The 19,319-nt window shown below is 43.0% G+C and overlaps 1 protein-coding gene across 1 annotated transcript in view; it reads right to left on the bottom strand.

Moving 5' to 3' along the window:
* The window catches only part of COL13A1 (collagen type XIII alpha 1 chain), a 105,452-nt gene that overhangs the window by 65,773 nt on the left and 20,360 nt on the right, over positions 1-19,319 (bottom strand). Inside the window, exons 6-12 of the mRNA XM_054036125.1 lie at positions 13,069-13,104; positions 11,451-11,477; positions 10,248-10,274; positions 7,969-7,995; positions 7,834-7,860; positions 6,633-6,659; positions 895-960 (exon numbers count right to left, since the gene is read on the bottom strand). Of these exons, the coding sequence (XP_053892100.1) occupies positions 895-960; positions 6,633-6,659; positions 7,834-7,860; positions 7,969-7,995; positions 10,248-10,274; positions 11,451-11,477; positions 13,069-13,104 (237 nt within the window). The remainder of the gene's footprint in view (positions 1-894; positions 961-6,632; positions 6,660-7,833; positions 7,861-7,968; positions 7,996-10,247; positions 10,275-11,450; positions 11,478-13,068; positions 13,105-19,319) is intronic.

Here is a 19,319-nt window from a genome sequence, read left to right as displayed (position 1 = left end):
CCTAGCAAGCAGGTGCCTGGGGCGGCCAATGAAGAGGGGGGCGACACGTCCGGCCCTTTCGGCGGCAATTTGGCGGCGGGGCCGTCACTCCCTTTGGGAGCAAAGGACCTGACGCCAAATTGCCGCCGTAGAATGAAGCGGCGGTAGAGCTGCCGCTGCGATCACGGCTTTTTTTATTTTTCTTTTCTTTTTTTTTTTTTTGCGCTGCTTGGGGCAGCAAAAATGCTAGAGCCGGCCCTTGATGTAAACACCTGGGCTGATACCAACAGTTCATTTCACATGGCTGAAAAAACACCAGATGATTACTCTAGGTAAGCGGTAAACTGTACTGGGCATAGACCAGTAGCCTGGAAATGAAAGGCTGTATAGGGAATACCCATCCCTTGAGACATCCTGCTTTCTATATCTCATACACAGTGAAAACTGTTTGAAATGACCGTGCAAAGGAATGACAAAAATCAGCTGATAACATGAGGTGGCTCAGTATGATTTAAAACAGGAGTTTACCTAGTAAGCATGGCTTCTTGCACCAGTTTTACAGCACTTACTAAATTTCAAAAAGGGATCTCTGACCAGCCATTGATGTTGTTGCTGTGCATGCAGGAACTGGCTCCTTAAGGTAGCAGTTAGGCTTATCCATGACACTACCTCCTTTTTTACCGCATTTTTCTTCGAGTCATATGTTTCATATTTAATTTGTTTTATTTTAAAAATCTGGATTCACTATGTTTCTGTTTAGACACATTTTCCCACCAAATATATGCTCCATTCTAAAGAGAGCCCCCTGGCTCTGCCAAAGTCTTTTTGAAACCCCTTCTCAAAGGAAGGAAAGAAGCTAATTAATCTTATGATTTGGAGTAGGCTTAAAACAGGCAAAGAGGAAAAAGTGGCTACCTGGAAAGTGCGTCTCTTTATGACCGGGGGTGGAGCCAGCCGCACTGAATTGAGGAGAGGCAACAGCTGAAGAAGAAGACCGAACCCGAAGGTCACAGGGCAAAGGTCACAAGGCAAAGGAGTCAGTAGGACATCAAGAGAGAGCAGCCAATGAAGAAAATGAAAAGATAGGGAAAAAGAAAGACTGTAATGAGAATAAACCACAGGTGAGAGATAGTTGTGAATGGCACAGGGAGGGATACTTGTCATCGGGTACCGCTTGGCAAACCTCTGAGCTCTTCTGTATTGTACTTTAAACACAGGAAGGAATACCTCTGTGCTGGGCCTTCGAAGGCCCTGGTTTTCCTTGAAGGGACTATAATTTTGCTACCCCCCTTGGTCTTTCACACCCAACCATTCTATCAGATCTTTCTTGCTTTCTATCTCGGCTCAGAAAGGAAACTTACCAGGAGATTTCTTGTGCCAGCTTCTGCTGCACTCCTCAGATAATATTTATTGTATCAAAACATAAATATTCTTCTCCCCAGCTCCCCAGAGTTCCCTTGGGACAGTGCTGTTTCTCTCAATTGGTCCTTATTAGATCTGGGGCACTTATTAAGACAGCAGTTTGCTCTATGTTTTTAAAGCTCCTCTTGTCACCTGAGCTCTTTGGCAATTGCGGCTCCATATTTCTGTGACCCTCATTACAAGAAATATATTTTTTCTCTGGACATCATCATGTTACTAGATAAATCTGCAATGAATTCTCTACAAATTACAAAGACTGGTGACTATACAGTTACCCTCGCTACAGTTCACAGTTATCCCCTTTTCTTCCCTTACCCCAAGATTGTCCTCCATGTTCCTTTAAAAGCCCTAATAATCTTGCCATTTTCCTCCTCGTTAGACCTGCTCCATCAGCTATTGTGGGATTCCACCATTTAACTGGTTGGAGGGGTCAGTGCACAACAGTGAAGGAGTCCCTCCCAAGCAGAGACAAAGTTCATCACCTATTCATCAACCTCACATTTCCTGCCAGGGACAGCAGTGAGAGAATGAGACCAGTTTGTGAACTTATACCCTTTTATAGCAAAGCAGAATTCTATTAGGAGCCGTCTCACTTGTTCAAGATCCTTCATTTTCTTTTGCTTCACAAAGACACTCCGTATCATCATGACCCAACTTGCGAGTGAATTGAGATGTCCCCTGATCACCAGAGGGGATGAACTTTTGCCTCACAATATGCTGAGCCTGCACTTTGTGTCTCCTTGTTTAACAGTAACAATGGCTTGTGATCCGTTTTGGACAAGAATCCTCTCTAAAGCTGATCCTCACAAATCAAAACCATGTACTAAAGCTCTGGGTCTTCTGTTCACCCTTCTACTGTATCTAATTTCCACTTCCAAACATGCTCCTGTCTGCCTGTGCACTCAGGAAGCTGCTTTGAACCACAGCACATGGGTGTTGACAGCACCGATTCAAACACCAGGAATGCTCATATTAGGCCTGATTCTCTTTCCCGTTTACCTAACTCCATTGAAGTCACTCTTGATTCATAGCAGTGTAAGTGAGGGGAGCAGCAAGTCCTCCATGTGTGCACACACAGTACTCCTCTCTGTGGGTTTTCCCTGTCTGAACTGTGAACTTGAGGCTGAGAGGTGTTGCCCGCAGGTCTCCCACGACAGTGATGATGTGCATCTAAGCAGCACACTCTGCTCCCCCTAAACATGGGTGTTTGTGTTTTACTGAAAGCTCAGACCCAGTCTTGTTGCAAAGTGAAATGTCATCACAATATTGCAGCCTTACAGTCCTGCCCACTGGGCAGTTTATATAAACAGTAAATACATACTTGAGGTAAACCAGTGGCGAGAGCCTCTGACTCAGAGGACCATAATTAACAGCAGATTTACAGACCACATTAGGGCGCATTGAATCTCAGAAGAATTAAATATGATAATTTCAGCTTTTGAGGTGAAGCTATATGATCAACTGAGCCTTTGAAAACTTGCGGTATCCGTGCAGTCAGCATACGTGGCATCTGGGAGGGAGTAAGCAGCCATGTTTTCAGTGCCAGGGATCTGGAGACCAGTCAGTCTCTCAGAGGCAGTCTGCACTGATGGACTTTTTAATGTTATCCTGTCCCCAAATCTAACACAAGAAAGCATAAGCTATCAAGAAGTATAATATGGCCCTAGAAAATTGACCAGGCCACTTTTGATAGGAGCAGGTTCTCCTCTGCCAAAAAGCAAACCTTTGTGAAGAGTGGGGTGAAGAACAGAGAAAGGAAGGGCTGAAGTGGGATTGGTGGGATTTTGACCAGAGCTCTCATGGTACTAATTAGGTTGTTCAGCGCCATGTGTGCATTGTGTGGAATATGGCCAACACCACTCAACATGATGCTGTATCACAATGGCTGGAAAATACAGAGATATTCTAGAATTTTCTTCAGCTTGGTTTGATGAATGGATATTTCCTTTGGGGCATTATCAGGACAACGTCAGGGAGCAAGGTAATATAAGAGACCAGCCTGGTGGTTCAGTGGAGCATTCTGGATTGGTTGCCTGTGTAGTGGGGGCTGGAAAAACTGTTACCTTTCAGGTGGGCAAAGGATCCATTTAGCATCTCCTTGTAGTAACTCGAGTGAATGATCTGGGAGTCACCAAGATGGGATTTGTGTGTGTGTGTGTGGGGGGGGGGGAACACTGTTGTATCTCATGTAACTCTATTGACTCGAAGAAGTAGTGGCTGAAATGTGCTGGCTGGAAGGAAGGGAGTGGGAGGGGCTATTCAAAATGGGTAAGGAAAAAAACAGCATGGAAACTCAGGAGCCTATTAGTTTCCCTTCTTCAAAACTGACCATAGGTGAGAAGGGACCTGGCTATGAATTTAAGTACATAGAGAGCAAGCATATGAGGTGTGGGTAAGAAATGTATTTCAAGCCTCTTTCTTCTGTCCCCAGATTTGCATCCCCAAAGTCTCAATGGCAAGTTCTTTTCAACACAGAGCATGCAATATTGTATCCACATCCTTGTTTCTTTTGCATCAGAACTGGGTCCAGTTAGACCATTACCCACAAACCTTTAGTGTAAGGATCTGATTAGAGCGCAGGGCTGCAAGTGTTGTACTTAGGTATTCCTAGGGGATAGTGAAGACACAGTGACACAGAACTGGGTCAGTTAGATACACCACATCATCAAGAGAAAAAAGAACTTTACTGGCCTGACTATTCTGAGACTAGGTTCCATTCCCAGCCCTAGACTGGCCATTGTGATTTTGTAACATGCTCTGATGACCCAGTCTGTCTTTAAGGATTAGACCGTGTAACCTCCTAGTATGGTCTCTTTACCCATGGGAATGTATGTCCTGTTTGCTCATGGGTTACACAATAGACTGATGGTTTAAAAAATGGGCCAAGGCAGGTTAAGAGGGAGCCCAGACTTCAAATTCCCTCTCTTTAAAAAAACCAAAAACCTGTCCCTGTTGTTATCATATTTCTAATTCATTGTCCTGCCCATGGCATCTGATGATGGTAACTGCTGCTTGTGTGAACCAGACAAATTCTAAGTTAGCTAAAAAAGTGCGTAAAACTATTTAAAAAGGGACTTTTCTTAATGTTCATTTCCCTTTTTTTCCCTTATAACGAGGAAGAGAGGGATATCTGTGCATAGGCTGGTCCACATCTACTATTCCCTTCCCCCTAGAGCCCTCTGTCTCACAGGTATATTCAACACAGGAAACTGGTCTGAGGGCAGTTATCACACACACATCAGAAGCTCTGACTCAGACAGGTTAAGAACTTCCATACCACTTTTTAAAAGATTGGATATGGTGCTCCTATAGTCCTGGATAGAGCCAAGCAGGGCACAGGCAGGCTTCCCTTGCGTAGCTTCGCCAGTGTGCGTCATAACTCTAACCTGTAGCACCTCCTGTGTTACAGTCCTGGGCCTTTTTTAAGTGGAGACTGCCAACTATTGATTGGGTAGTGGTGGAATTTAAATGTGGACCAACATCCAGCAATGACTATGAACTGAGACCACTTGTGACCTCAGTCAGGTATAAACTGAGGTTATTTCTCTTAATTTGTAATCAATTTCTCCATTTCCTAATTGTGTTGAGTCCCTGCCCCCGCTTTTCACTTTGAACAATGTGGACAGTCTGGAGCCAAGGGCTGTAATGGAACCCAGGACACTGCTTAAGTGAACATTGTTGTTAGCTTTTTTTTTTTTTAACATAACAATCTAGTGAGATGGCTTGTCTAAATAAACACAGCTGACCTTCTATTATTGTATCGGGGCCGGAACACACGACCACCCCCCTCCCCCCAACACCCAGATGCCTGACAGGTTTGCTATCTACATGCAGTCTTCATACCAGAGTCTTGGACCACCCCTAACCCCACTTCTCTCTGGGCCCAGGGCCAGCACCCGATCCAATTGTCCAGAGGCTTTTGAAAAAATAAATAGAAAGCTTTTAAGCCTGTCTCCCTGTGCACAGTGGTTAAAAGTTTCAATCCTCTCATATGATGTCCTTCCAGTGCATTTCCAATGGCTTTTCAGAGCTAGAGTTGTTTTTAGTTTTGTTTATGCCTGGTTAAATTCTATCCCTATAATCCCCTAAACCCGATGATATACTCCCGTCTCTCTTGAAAGGGCAGGATGGGGAAGCAAGTGTGGCTACTTCCTGGGCTTAATAAGATTATTACCAAAATAAATAAGTGTCCCTCCCCTTTTCCAAGCAGTGATGTGCAAAAAGCCAGGCGGCATCTACAAGATTACAGGGAATTCACTGGGAACTGTGACAGAACTGGATGTCTAACTCTAAATGTAGACCATAGGCATTATTTACTGGGTAAAGAATTTCTACCCCGCCTCCCTCAAAAAACTTCCCGCCCCTCAGTGAATACATGGACTTTAAGTGTTCTAACTATAAATACATAGGCTTTCCAGGCACACGGCCAGTTTTACCCATTGCCTTTCACTGATTTGCTCTTGAAGCCTACATTTCTGCAGATGGGCCAGATTGTGCCCTCTGGATCTGCACATGGAGGGGGCACCCATGGAAGTTTCACCCAACTTTAGCTCAGCCAACTCTGCAGCACCATCCCTCCCTTCGGGCTCTATAGAAGGCTCTCCACATGGTCCAGGGCCTGTGCTGGAAGAGGAGAGGGTAGAGAGCAGAGCGGCTGGGAAGGGAGAAGTGGCCAGGACAGTGCAGAATCAGGGCAGGAGATGTCCCTTGTGCCCTGACTTGGCCTTATGCAAATTAGGTGAAAAAGATAACAGAGCCCTTAGCTATATGACATTTTCCCTGAGGCCCCCCCAGATGTCCTAGCCATGCTGCCAGCAAGGGCACTTACTAGGGTCCAGAGATGGTATGGAGGCACAAAGCCTCTGAATGACACTGGATTCCTACAGATCCCTAGGGATCCACCAGGTTTAGGGGTGCAGCCCACATCCTTTTCCTCATGAGGCAAAGCCCACCTCCTGACAGGATGATGTTGGGGGGGGGGTTCTCCATGAGGGGATGGTATGGGTATATATCTGGAGGGCTGTCCTAGTTTAAAGGAATGAAATAAAGTTGTAAATCCCTCCTAGAAAATTCTTCCAACAACACATGTCAGTCAGTAAAATGGCACTTGTGGGACACATATGATGGACCTCATTAATGAAATATCCTACATTTCCATATAAAACTCATTCAAATAAACTAGGATTAATGTGCAGCAAGCCATGGGACAGTTAATAACAAATACTGCTTACCCTGTGTGGGTAGTCTCCACACTGGCCCTGTGAAAGGAGGGGATTAAAAGAAAATAGTTTAAATTGTGAATGCAGTGAACTAAAGTAGGCATATGGGGTCAGAGCCACAGCAGGTAGAAATCAGCATGGCTACACTACAGCTATGCCAATTTATACCAACTGAGCATCCAGTGTATTATCCACTACCCCTTTTCTCCCCAGTGTCATCATTTGTCTTTTGGCCAGAGATCCACAGAAAGCAATGGACAGACAGACTCTCTCTCTCTCTCTCTCTCTCTCTCTCTCTCTCTCTCTCTCTCACTCTCTCTCATTTTGAAATGTACCCAAACTACCATTTTATAGGATTTCCCAGCATATAACCCATCGGATTTTCATTGCGGCTGCTGGGTCTTCACAGTTGGGATAAGATTTAAAAAAAAAAATAGGATCCTAAATTCATATTTAGGCACCTAAATAAATGGTGATTTTCAAAACTCTTGAGCCAACATCACTCAGCACTTTTGAAAATCAGACCTCTTATTTAGAGGCCTACATATGGATTTAGGAGACATGCTTTTGACTTCTGGTTTTGGAAACACTGTATTTTGTTATTAGTGTCAGGGTCTTTTTCTTAAAACAATTTAGGAAAAAATAAACAAAACCTCATCAAAGCACCTAGGTCTCATGTTGCTCTTTATCCATTGCTGCTTTTAACTCTCCTTCATGCTTTAAAATGCTTCTGTTCTGATTACAATGTGACCATGTGGAAAACATTTTAGCCTCAGTTAAAATTATGAGTCTGGTCAAAAAAGGCACTTTGGTATAGCTCACATTGGTACATTTGGTATAGCTCTATTCTGAGTCAGAGCTGCATAATTTAGTGAAGAAAATAAGTTTGTACCGTAAACTCTTTAGCTATAGAAGAGCAGGCTGTATTCCATTCAGCCTCAGGCATTATCAACAGCATTTCTAGAGGAGTTCTCAGTCCATAATCTTTAGCATTGGTCATGACAGGAGTTGATGTATGAAGCAGGGGGATCACAGCTTGATTTTCAGATGTCCACAGGATGAGCCCACAACTAGAAAAATCTTGTCTGTTTTGTGAACTGACCTAATTTGCTCTGAAAGCCATAGCCGAAGGCTATGGAACACCAAGATGAATCACTCAATCATTTCCCTGCCTTTTAAATGTCATTATAAACCCAGCTCCCATTAAAATTACCTTTTCTCCTTTTTGTCCTGGAGGTCCCTGTGAAAGGAAAACAATTAAAAAATTAATTAAAGAGCATTGTGCTTATTAGGGGGAAAGTGCCAAAAGAAGGTAGATTTACAAGAAGGTGATAAGTTCAGCACTTACCGGCTGTCCCTTGGGACCAGCAACACCCTTTAAAAAAATACATTGTTGTGAGTTATATATATGCTTATACATTCAATGACAGGAACATTAAACATCTCAGCATGTGGCATGTACTCAGATGGAAAAGTGGCTTTTTAAAAAGTCTTTAGCCAAAAATTTCTATGGTAGATCTCAGTTCCCCTTGCAGTGTTTCTTACACTAGAGGAGCGAAGATGCACAAGTCCTGCAGCTTTACTGAATGGGGATGCCAACAGGAGAGTGAAAAATTAAGTAGTTATATGACAGCCGACCTCTTGGCTGACACACTGGGGACTGAAGCAGGGACCTCCAGAACCAAAAGCATGAGTTGATACTGGAGCAACTTATATTCTCTGTGGATCAGCACAGAGGGGCACCAGTAATACAGATGCACCAGAGGGTTACATATTTCATCCTCTCAAAGGATGCTCATCCTCAGCATCTGAGGCTCCCCAAATGAGCCCCCCACTTATTTGATTGCCGCCATGTTGGCTGACACAGCAGGGATTGAACCAGGGGCCTCAGAACTAAAAGCATGTGCTGCTAAAACTCTCTAAGGAAGGGTTGTAACAATAGCCTCTGTGGCATGGCATGGCCCAGCAGGGGAGCTCTAACACACGCTCACCAGCGGGTTCAGCTTCACCTATAGCTTTTCTTTTTTAAGGCCTAATTCTAGCTATGTGTTGGGCACCCTCTGTTCATTTCCATAGGAACTGAGGTTGGTTAGTGTCTCTCTGCAGTTGCTCGGCACCTTGCAGCTTCACTCCTGAATAAATTAAAAGCCAAAGTCTGTGCTTGAATTCCCTCATACAATTTTCATTTGCTTAATTGAGAATCACATGTGTGCCCTCAAAGGGCAGCATTTAGTCCTACAGAAGGATGGGCTCTAACTACAGAAGCCAATGGGAGCATCCTGTGTAGGTCAGGCCCATTTTAACTCTCTATTTCCTCAGTGTGATGTTTAGGAATACTCCGGAAGCATCCTTCATGACTGGATATAGATTTATTGATTCTAATGGATTATATTAAATACAAAATATTTAGCACCTTGAACAGTCAGTTTCTGTCCGGCGCAAACGATATGCCCTGTGCATGCAGTATATTAATGAAAGCTACTTGACCAGTAAGGGGTCACAGAAAGCAATTAATTTGCAAAGTAGTGTTAAATCAGTAATTGCTGGCCTTTGTGTCAGGTCAAGCAGGAGCTTGGTAAGGCTCTGGCTTGCACTATTTTGACAGATTCTAGGGAGAAAAGGAAGGGGGAGATATATGATTTTACTTTAGCTTCAAGTGGAGAGTAAGAGAGAACACCTGCATTGCTTTAGTTCTCTGTCTTGCATATCAACACATGGACTTTCCTGGAATAAGCACACATAGGCAGAATAGCAGTACAGTTAACAAAATGGATATTTTTTGGAAGAACAAAAACAATAAAAACTGAGTAACCCAAAGTGCGTCCAGTTACCTATATGTAGATGATATGGTTGCTGGCTGCAGGGATATTACTAATTGCTGGCTTTCCAAATTACACATTTGAATAACCTTGTGAATAGTGAACTCCCTGAACCATGTGAAAATTAGAGCTGGCCAAAAAAAAAATTTAAATTTGAAATTTTGATGAAATGAAGGAAACTAACACAGCAACATATTAGTTTTAAACATCTATATCATTGTGATTTCACAACTAAAGTTCTTCAGATATCTCAAAGTCACAAGGCCTTGTTTAGGACACCATAAAGTACATGCCAAGTTGGTAGCATTAAAATGAAGCCATTTTGGATTTATCAAGAAAAATCTGAAAAATCATCTTAATAAGTGACAAATGTGCTTTTTGTTGTAGTTCAGAAAACCCCAAATCTGCTAAATGGGTTTTTATGAAACTTTCCATAAACATTCACTTCTGAGATGAGTCCAACCATGAAACATTTCAGTTCCCAAAGTATTTTTAAAGAACATACTTAGTAACCAAACATAAGGCTTAATAATGGAAATGACATTCCCATGTATAACTATAGAGTTGCTATTGTGACATGATGATACAGGTACTCATCATGTAAAAATTATAGCTAAACCTCCCAGCTTCTGCTATCATGATTTTATTATATTAGCTAGAAAGTTAGTATGTTAGCAGGAATTTGGGTGGTTAGTATGCAGAGATTACTCATTTCATTTGAGTCAAACTCTAGTTAATGCCCTTGAGGAGAACCAATACAACCCCAAACCAACCCACTGCTCCCTGAAGATACACATGTAATTTTTACCATCTCCCCCTTCTGTCCAGGATGGCCCTGAAAAGGTAAAAGAGTGTGTGTTATCATTATAGAATCAGGCCTAAACACTGCATTTACACATCCCCTTGCTGTGGCTGGTCATTTCATTTTGCTTATTCTTGGTACCAAAGAAGACATAATATTGTACCCATGTAGCCTCACAGCAAGTGGATCATCACTCCTGATCATTCAGGTGCAAAGCACAAAAAATAAAGCGTTGCTAATGAATAGCATGGACATGTGGTGAGGTATTTAGACCCTCCCTAGAGGTTGACAAGAAGGGGTTAATGCTCTCCTTTGGACTAGAGGAAAGAGCACAGCTGTCTGCCCTGAGTGCAGTGATGTGCAGGGTAGCAGTGCTCTGATTGATTAACTATCCCCAGCAGAGTATAAAAGGGATGCTTCTGAGAGCTGCTGAGGGATGTTTCTGGCAGTGAGATAGGATCCTTAGTATGCGGTTTGGTGCTAGGAGGAGCACTGGGTGGGGGATTGTGGTTTCTTTTTCTTTCTGAAACTTGGTTGCAGTGAACTACAGTTTAGACTTTTCTTTTGGACATGCCTGAAACAACTCATGCCATGTTTCTTGACTGTGGTTGGGAGAAACTCTGCAGTATCTGTGTTTCCCTTTTAAAGGGGCAGGAAATTATTTACATTTGTTTGTCTGCTTTACAACAAAGTCCACCACAAAAGGGGCTTGAGTGCCACAAAGGTCTTCAGAATCCTTTGCTGTGCTGGCTGACCTGTTGCAATGTGGGGGAGGAATAAACCATAATGTTCAATTAATAGCTAGTCTAGGCTGCAGTGAGATGATATATGAAGCTTAGGAAACTCATTCTGTTTGTCTCTGTCTCTAGCTGTAACTGCTGGAGGTGGGAACTCAATTGCTTAGTTAAGTTTAAAGGGCAGCTTCAGGGATAAGTGCTAGTTCATAGGTGAAGCAATAGGGTAACCAGAAGAGCAACATCAGTAGGGCACCTTCCATGATTTACTGATGCTCTGAAGCCTCTCCAGGGGAATTTGGTGGTGGTGTTCTCCTGCCCACAATCTTTCATATGCAAATTTGCATGCACACACTTTGCAAAATAATTCTATACAAATTAACCTATTAACAGCCTGGCTCAGAGGACAGGGGAAGTACTAGACAAAGGCAAATAAACAGGGAGAGAGAAGCTGTGAGGGAGATGTTTCACTTACTGGTTTGCCATCCAAACCAATCGGGCCCTGAAAGAAAAAAGAGAGAGCTGATGGGGAAACTAGTTCATTGGTGGTTTATGCATTTGCCCCACAAATCTGGGTGGGGACTCAGTAGGATACAGCTGGATTATACAGGATATGGCAGAAAGAACAGTGAAGGAATGATGTGGCTGTGACTTTAAACAATGAATCACTTGAGATGCAGAACATAGGAGAAAGAAAGCAAATTGATTAACCCAGTGGAGTGCTGCTATGTGAGAGATTTCTTATCCTGGTCTCTCACTGGGGGTGTGTGCTGCAGAGCCAATGTACCCATCGCTCAGTCCCATGAGTGAATTTCTTGCCTCAGTCACTAGTGGCCTCTGGCTAATTAAGGAACTATCTTGATGGGCTCTGAATGGCCCTTGCAGTTCTCCTTGGCTAGAAGGATGCTGGCTGTGATGCAAGGGCTCAAGTGTGAGGGGCTGTGTAGGAAAAATGGGGGGTCCTCAGGACTCTGGCAGGATTACTGAGAAGTCATGGAGAGGGGCAGAAGTGAGTGGAGAGGAAAGGATAAAATGGGAAGATGGGAGTCATGCACCAAAACACCTTTGAAAGTCTGGGCCCTGGTTTGTTTTTATTTTAACTTGATCTGGGCTTGTTTGCTCTCCTTATGCTTGGACATCAAAGTGTGGAGAGATCTGCTTCTCCTCAGTGCCTTGCTCCTACTAAAGTGAGGGTAGTTTGCAATTATTGGCCACCTTTCAGAGAGGCAGGGCAGAGAGTCCAGTGCTCAGTGAGCATGGAGACTGCAGATTCCTTTTTTTTTTTTTTGGTCTCTCTTCCCCCCCCCTCCCCCCCCAGTCCAAGGCAATTGCCCGCAGATCTGTGGTTATACACAGCAAATCCTTGAATAAAAACTACCAAGCCCTCAGCTGAACTGAGCAGGCTGGCAGAGGGGTGTGTCTGTGACAAAGATAGTTCAGTTATCAGAATAAATTAACAGAAAATACATAATGAATACAGTTTTGGAACAGAATAGATGCTGTGGATGGTGCTGCAGGACCAACCTGCCAGCAAGTGTGGGGCTGAAATGGGAATTTCTTCATCTTCAGAATCTGTTTTTCATGTCATGGCCCACTCAGGTTATATCTGTAACTTACAGTGCTGCAAAAGAAATTCCAGCCATGCTTTTACCCTCTTCCCCTCCTGTTGCCTGGGCTTTCGTCTAGCAAAGTCAATAGCTGAGCCACGCTGCACAGAGCCGGATGAATCTCAGGGGCTCTTTGTTATTACAATATCACATTGGAGTTCATTAAGGATGGAATTTCACTTACCTGGGGTTTATTTTCTTTATTTTGGTTGTTTTGGGGTGTTTTTTACAGCACAGACCTGGCGTCAACCACGGTATTTTAACATTAGGGTTTTTAAAACATTTAATTTCCTTTAGTGTTGTATCTTTGTTTTTTAAGGCATCATTAAAAAGAAAAGAAAATAGAAATGAAACAGAAAAAAACTTTTCAATTACATTATATTGGGTCCATGGTTTTGGATGGAAATGCTGAAAGGCACTTAGCTTTAGTGACATGAGCTGGCAATATTATACACTTGTACCTCATAGATTAACAGTTCCACTTACCGGAAATCCAGGAAAACCTCTCGTTCCAGGCTGTCCCTGAGAAGAATAAAATGGAGACAGAGAGGTTTAAAGAAATCTGAGAGCAGTGCAACATGTCTTCCTAAAATTGCTCTGTAGGGCCTCAGGGTTTGTTATTTTCCCCAACCTGATCTCTGTGTAATATCACTGCAGTTCTCAGTATAGTCACCCAAGACTCAAGTGTGTTTTAAGAAAGCAGGCTACTGGGGAGCCAGGGGAAGTCTCCAATCGCAGCTTCGTTTTGTACGGAGCCAGGACAGTGTTGGAGATGGTCCAATTTGGACTCCGAGTACTTTGTCTGAAGCTTCTAAAGTAATTAAATGGGCGTTCCTTGCTCACACGCTGGCCTTCTGGAGCATTTTCCAGCGTCTAAGCTCTCTTTATGGAAATTCCTTGCATAGCCACATGCATGGCCATAAAATGAGGTCTTTAATACTGAGTGATGTGTAGTGCAATGTGCAAACCCTTGCAGCTCACCAAGTCTATATCATCAAGACAAACTCTATGCTATTGCCCCAGTTCATTAATTTTACTCACAAAGAAAATTTTGTAGCAAAGATTCTGAAAAATAAAAAGGGATTGTATGTAAAGTGAATGGGTGATGTAAACACACCCCTTCCCCTCTCTTCTTTTCCAATAAGTCAGTTTCTGATTGTCAATGCAAGATCTGAATCAAACAAAATGCAGCAAGTATTGGCAGATCACACAATGGAGTGACTGTCAGACTATTTGTCATTGATTCAACCACATGCAGACAATTAGAGGGTGAAAGCCTCATGGCTGCTAGTTTGCAAAACACTAAGTGCCAGAGCATAGATATCCTATAAGTCCTATTTATTTAAGGGTATCTAAATCCTGATTTAGCTAGCGATGTGTCAGCCATCTTGGAAAGAATAACAACAAATTTCAGTAAAAAGCAACAGAGGGTCCTGTGGCACCTTTGAGACTAACAGAAGTATTGGGAGCATAAGCTTTCGTGGGTAAGATCCTCACTTCTTCAGATGCAAGAAGAACTTCTGTTAGTCTCAAAGGTGCCACAGGACCCTCTGTTGCTTTTTACAGATTCAGACTAACACGGCTACCCCTCTGATACTTAACAAATTTCAGTCCGATCCTGAAATTAAGCCGTTCAGATTAAAATAGTTGAATGAAGTAAATTCTGTGCCTCTCTCTTCTTCTCTGATCCCTGAAATCCATTTTGAAATTTCAATAGGTCTAGTTCTTTCTGCTGGTCTAACTATTCTCTTCAGACCTTGTGCATTCTGGGACTTCCCCGCTGGGTGAGGTGGGGAAGGGAAATACCTTCTAGGGCACTTTTAACCTAGGGAAGTCTCTAAGCATATAAGATTTGAATGAAACCACGGCTGGGACTGAACATAGAGTATGACCAGACCTTTGTTCCTCACAGTGGAGTATCAGTGAAGGTTCAGGGCTGTTTAGCAGTTGAGGCGAATGACTTGGGAGCCAGATGCATATTCAGAACGAGAGAGAAGAAGTTGGGAGGTCAGGTGAAGGATCTGGCTGGGTTGGGAGAAAAAGGGGGTGCAGAGGTGCAGAGAGCAGTGGATGAGGAACTGTTCATGATTTTGGTGGGGCTCTTTGGAAATTGTGAGCCTGAGACCTTTTTGAATTCCTCCATCACTGTAGTTAACAGTCCTATGCAGTAGCAAGGGATTGGCTCAATAGACAGTGTGCAGCATTGTGGAATTAAGCCCAATAGACTATAGAAGCAGGGAATAGTCAGAACACATCAATGCCCAGCCTTGCCTCTTCCCTCCTTTGGCTTCCCCGACATGTGCTGGGGACTGGGAAAAGGGCCAGATTAGAGCCCCTTTGGCAGTAGAAGGAGCCTTTACCTCGGGGTATTCCACAGAGAATATTTCCACCCCTTTACAGGCCCTTACGCCTCTGGAGTGACATAATGGGGCCTTGGCACAATGTAGAGTTGGGCCCAAAATCTTTTTTGCAGAGCTCTAGAGAACTACAGCTACTATAAAATGTCTCAAATTGCACCAAACAGTAATGTTGTTATTCAGAATGCTAGCATGACTGAATCATTCACATTGTTTTTTTAAAGCTTTACTAAGTTGAATTTGGTCATAGTTGCTTTGCAGGATACATATAAAACCACCTGGATCCGCTGGCTTGTGACCAGAGGAGAAGATACGTTATAAATTTAAGGATCTGCCCAATGCTGATTTCCAAAAGGGTGAGAACTGAGAGGATCTCATTAATAAATCATTAATTTTTGGACTACTCCCATAGACAAGAAGTGCTAAGAAAAGAATCAAGGAGGAAACCCGGAAATGGTGCAATTTGGCCTCTGCTACCTTTCTTGTAAACTATAAACTGCTTCTTTTTACTCCTTGGCTAAAGTCTGATGTGTACAATAACAGGCCACAGCAAAAGTTGACCAACTAAAGATTCCAAGAAACATTTTTTCCTTCTCTTGTTCAAATGTTGTTCATATCAAGTATATAGTCCTGGGAATTGCCAAATCATAGAGATTGTCTGTTTCTGCCACTGTCAGCACAATGCTTCTTTCTGGCCAAAATGCCTGAAGAGAAGTTATGCGGCAGAAAACTCTGGAAGTGAAAACTTGAACCTCCTCTTTCCTCTAAAAGAAAATCTGGAAACTATTTGTCATCCCACCTCTTTCCAAAGTGGCCCCAACCTCCAGCATTTGCTTATTTATCTTGGGCATTAGGTAATTCTTTATACTTATCACCAACTCTTCATGAAATTAAATCATCTTTTCAACAGACTTTGGGGGTGGAAGAAGTGAATTTTGTCAATACGGGCTTGTGAAGTTCTGGGGTATAATCCAAACCAGTAAGGGGCTGTGTCTCATAGACTTTAAGGTTAGAAGGGACCATCATGATCTTCTAGTCTGACCTCCTGCACATTGCAGACCACAGAATCTCACTCACCCACTCCTGTAATAGACCAATAACTTCTGCCTGAGTTACTGAAGTCCTCAAATCATGATTTAAAGACTTCGAGTTACAGAGAATTCACCATTTACACTAGATTAAATGGGTCACTGCAAGTGACCCATGCCCCATGCTACAGAGTAAGGTGAAAAACCTCCAGCATCTCTGCCAATCTGACCCAGGGGAAAATTCCTTCCCAACCGCAAATATGGCAATCAGACCCTGAGCATGTGGGCAAGACCTACCAAGCAGATACCTGGGAAAGAATTCTCTGTAATAATTCAGAGCCCTCCCCATTTAGTGTCCAGTCTCTGGCCATTGGGGATTTTTGCTAATGCCAGTTGCCGATGGGCTACATGCCATTGTAGGCAGTCCCATCATTCCACCCCCTCCATAAATGTATCAAGCTCAGTCTTGAAGCCAGTTAGGTTTTTTGCCCACTCCCCCCCCCGCTCCCCTTAGAAAGCTGTTCCAGAACTTCACTCCTCTGATGTTTAGAAACCTTCACCTAATTTCAAGCCTAAACTTGTTGATAGCCAGTTTAAATCCATTTGTTTTTGTGCCCACATTGGCGCTTAACTTAAATAACTCCTCTCCCTCCCTGGTATTAATCCCTTTGATGTATTTATACAGAGCAATCATATCTCCCCTCAGCCTTCTTTTGGTTAGGCTAAACAAGCCAAGCTCTTTGAGTCTCTTCTCATAAGATAGGTTTTCCATTCCTGGGATCATCCTAGTAGCCCTTTTCTGTACCTGTTCCAGTTTGAATTAATCTTTCTTAAACATGGGAGACCAGGATTGCATACAGTATTCCAGATGAGATCTCACCAGTGCCTTATATAATGGTATTAACACTTCCCTGTCTCTACTGGAAATACCTCACCCAATGCATCCTAGGACTGCATTAGCCTTTTTCATGGCCATATCACACTGACAGCTCATAGTCATTCTGTGATCAGGCAATACACCCAGGTCTTTCTCCTCCTCTGTCGCCTCCAACTGGTAAGTCCCCAGCTTATAGCAAAATTCTTGTTGTTAGTCTCTAAATGCATGACTTTGCACTATTAAATTCCATCCCATTTCTATTACTCGAGTTTAAAAGGTCATCCAGATCTTCTTGTATGATATTCCAGTCCTCCTCTGTATTGGCAATACCTTCCAACTTTCTCTCACTTCCTGTCCCACAACCTTAGATGCCTCACTATGGCTTACTGTTGTAGCTCTCAACCTGGGCCACTCCCACACAGCTTACCAGCATGCAAATCACACCCTGAATGTCTGTGTATTGCTACAGTCCTGGTCCAGCAACTCTGACCCCAGCAGCCTGTCAGCAACACTCAGCCACACTCTCTGGCTTTCACCAGCCTTGGTTATGACTTGCAGGGTGACCCCAACACACTCCCAGTCCTGATTTTTCCCAAAAACGTGTGTTCTGCACTGTCCAGCCCCTCCTGGGCAGTTCAGATATAAAAAGTCCGTTGCGCCTGTAAAGGGTCAATATTCAACCGTTTGCGACTTTAACTGGAGTTACCAAACAGATCAGTTTAAACACAACACTGGATTAGTTTAGATTAAAAATAAAGCACATTTATTTAACTACAAAGAGAGAGATTTTAAGTGGGTACAAGTACAAGATATTAAAGTCAGAAAAGGTTACAAGAGAAATAAAGATAAAACTCTTTCTAGTCGCTGAAACTTAATAAGCTAGACTTGGTTCAAGGTAATATCCCAGCAACAGAGCTGACCAAATTCTTTGATCAGGATCTCCCCGCAAAGTCAAAGGGCTGGTTCCTTTGTCGTCTTAGGTGAAGAGAGAGAGAACCTGGTGTGTTTTTGCCCCTCACTTTTATAGTTCTGTACCCCTCTGAAATACATTTTCCTGAGGGTTACCCCTAGATAAAGTTCATTCCAGCTGTGAAGAAAGAAACAGGGAGTCTCGTGGTAAAAGAGGTTCCATATTGTTGTTTGCTAAAATGCAGATCGATTTGTTGCCCCGCTTTGTTGCCAAAGAATGGCCATTTGACAAGTGATTGCCAGTCAACTTGATGACACCTGGCTAGAGGTGTCAGCTTATCCTTTGTCTTTGAGAAATCGGTTTACCCACTCCCCAGACTAATCTGGTAAGCACATTTGTAGTCATAATTTCAATTTATGTTCATAACTCCTAATAAGTATTTCGCACATACATTACACAAGAATATTGATGATCAATGTGTCACTAGCTTTTAAGTGATACCTCCCAAGGCATATTTTGCACAAAGATTATTACACTAATGTGTAGGATGTGTATACAGGGGTGCTTTCGGTCATAGTTCTTCTAAGAGCTTTGGCTGTGATAGACAAAAATCCATTTTAAATATTGTTGTTACTTGGGTGAACCCTTTGTATGGGTTGAGTTAAAACCCCAATGAGACTAGCAGATGTGAACTTGCCCTCCCGTTAACATAATTGTAAGCATAAGCCTCACTTAAGACAAAATGTGTGTGTGTGTGTCTGTGTCTGTGTATACCTACCCAGGAGTTTTTGTTGAGTGTTGTTTTAGATAGTGTGTGAGGCGAGAAAGAGATCACAGAACTGAGGTCACATAAGAACAGATGGAGTGAGAGAGTCAGCCTGAAGGAGCAGCTAAAAGCATGAGGCTGACCCTGGAACTGTTGGTAGATCTATCCAATTACAACTCTCAGGACATCTGCATCACTCTTGAGGCCAATTATTAGCTAAGAGCTGCAGTTTATGACAAAGGGGGAAAGGGACAAGCCTGTTATTCTTATATTCCATTGCGTGGTTAATTCAGTGCTCAGAAAACAAAAGGACTGATCCACTCTGAGCCCAGCCTAGTGCAGGCAGAACAAGCACTGTCAATGCACCCTGACCTGTAACACCCCTTGCTATTCTATTCCTGGATCACAACACAATTCTTCTGAAACACCTCAGTCCTGAACAACAATCTCTTTTCCTCTGTCTCTGCTATTCTAAGTCTGGGAGACTTATAGTATACTTCCTAGAAGGGCTTATGCTGAGCCTTTCTCATTGAAAATCAAAAGCGTACACATAAACTCAATAAAGAGATGTGATTAATGTTTTGCTAGGAACAGCAGGACACCCTGTTGTTGGCTAAAAGGATCAGGACAATAAGATATCTTTTCCCGTGCCAGAGTGAAGCTCCTGTTCCTAGACTCTGCAGAGAGTGAACAATGTGTTTCACCCTAGGGTAGTGGGGAGGGACATTTTGTCTATTAGGTCTTCTTTCCCAATCCGCTTGGTGTACTATTGTCCTTCCTTATTGCTAGGGCCCTACCA

The sequence above is a fragment of the Malaclemys terrapin genome, chromosome 7, assembly GCF_027887155.1.
Source record: "Malaclemys terrapin pileata isolate rMalTer1 chromosome 7, rMalTer1.hap1, whole genome shotgun sequence".
Taxonomy (NCBI): Eukaryota; Metazoa; Chordata; order Testudines; family Emydidae; genus Malaclemys; species Malaclemys terrapin.
The sequence above is the reverse complement of the archived record's forward strand: the minus strand, read 5'-3'. Positions and strand labels throughout refer to the sequence as shown.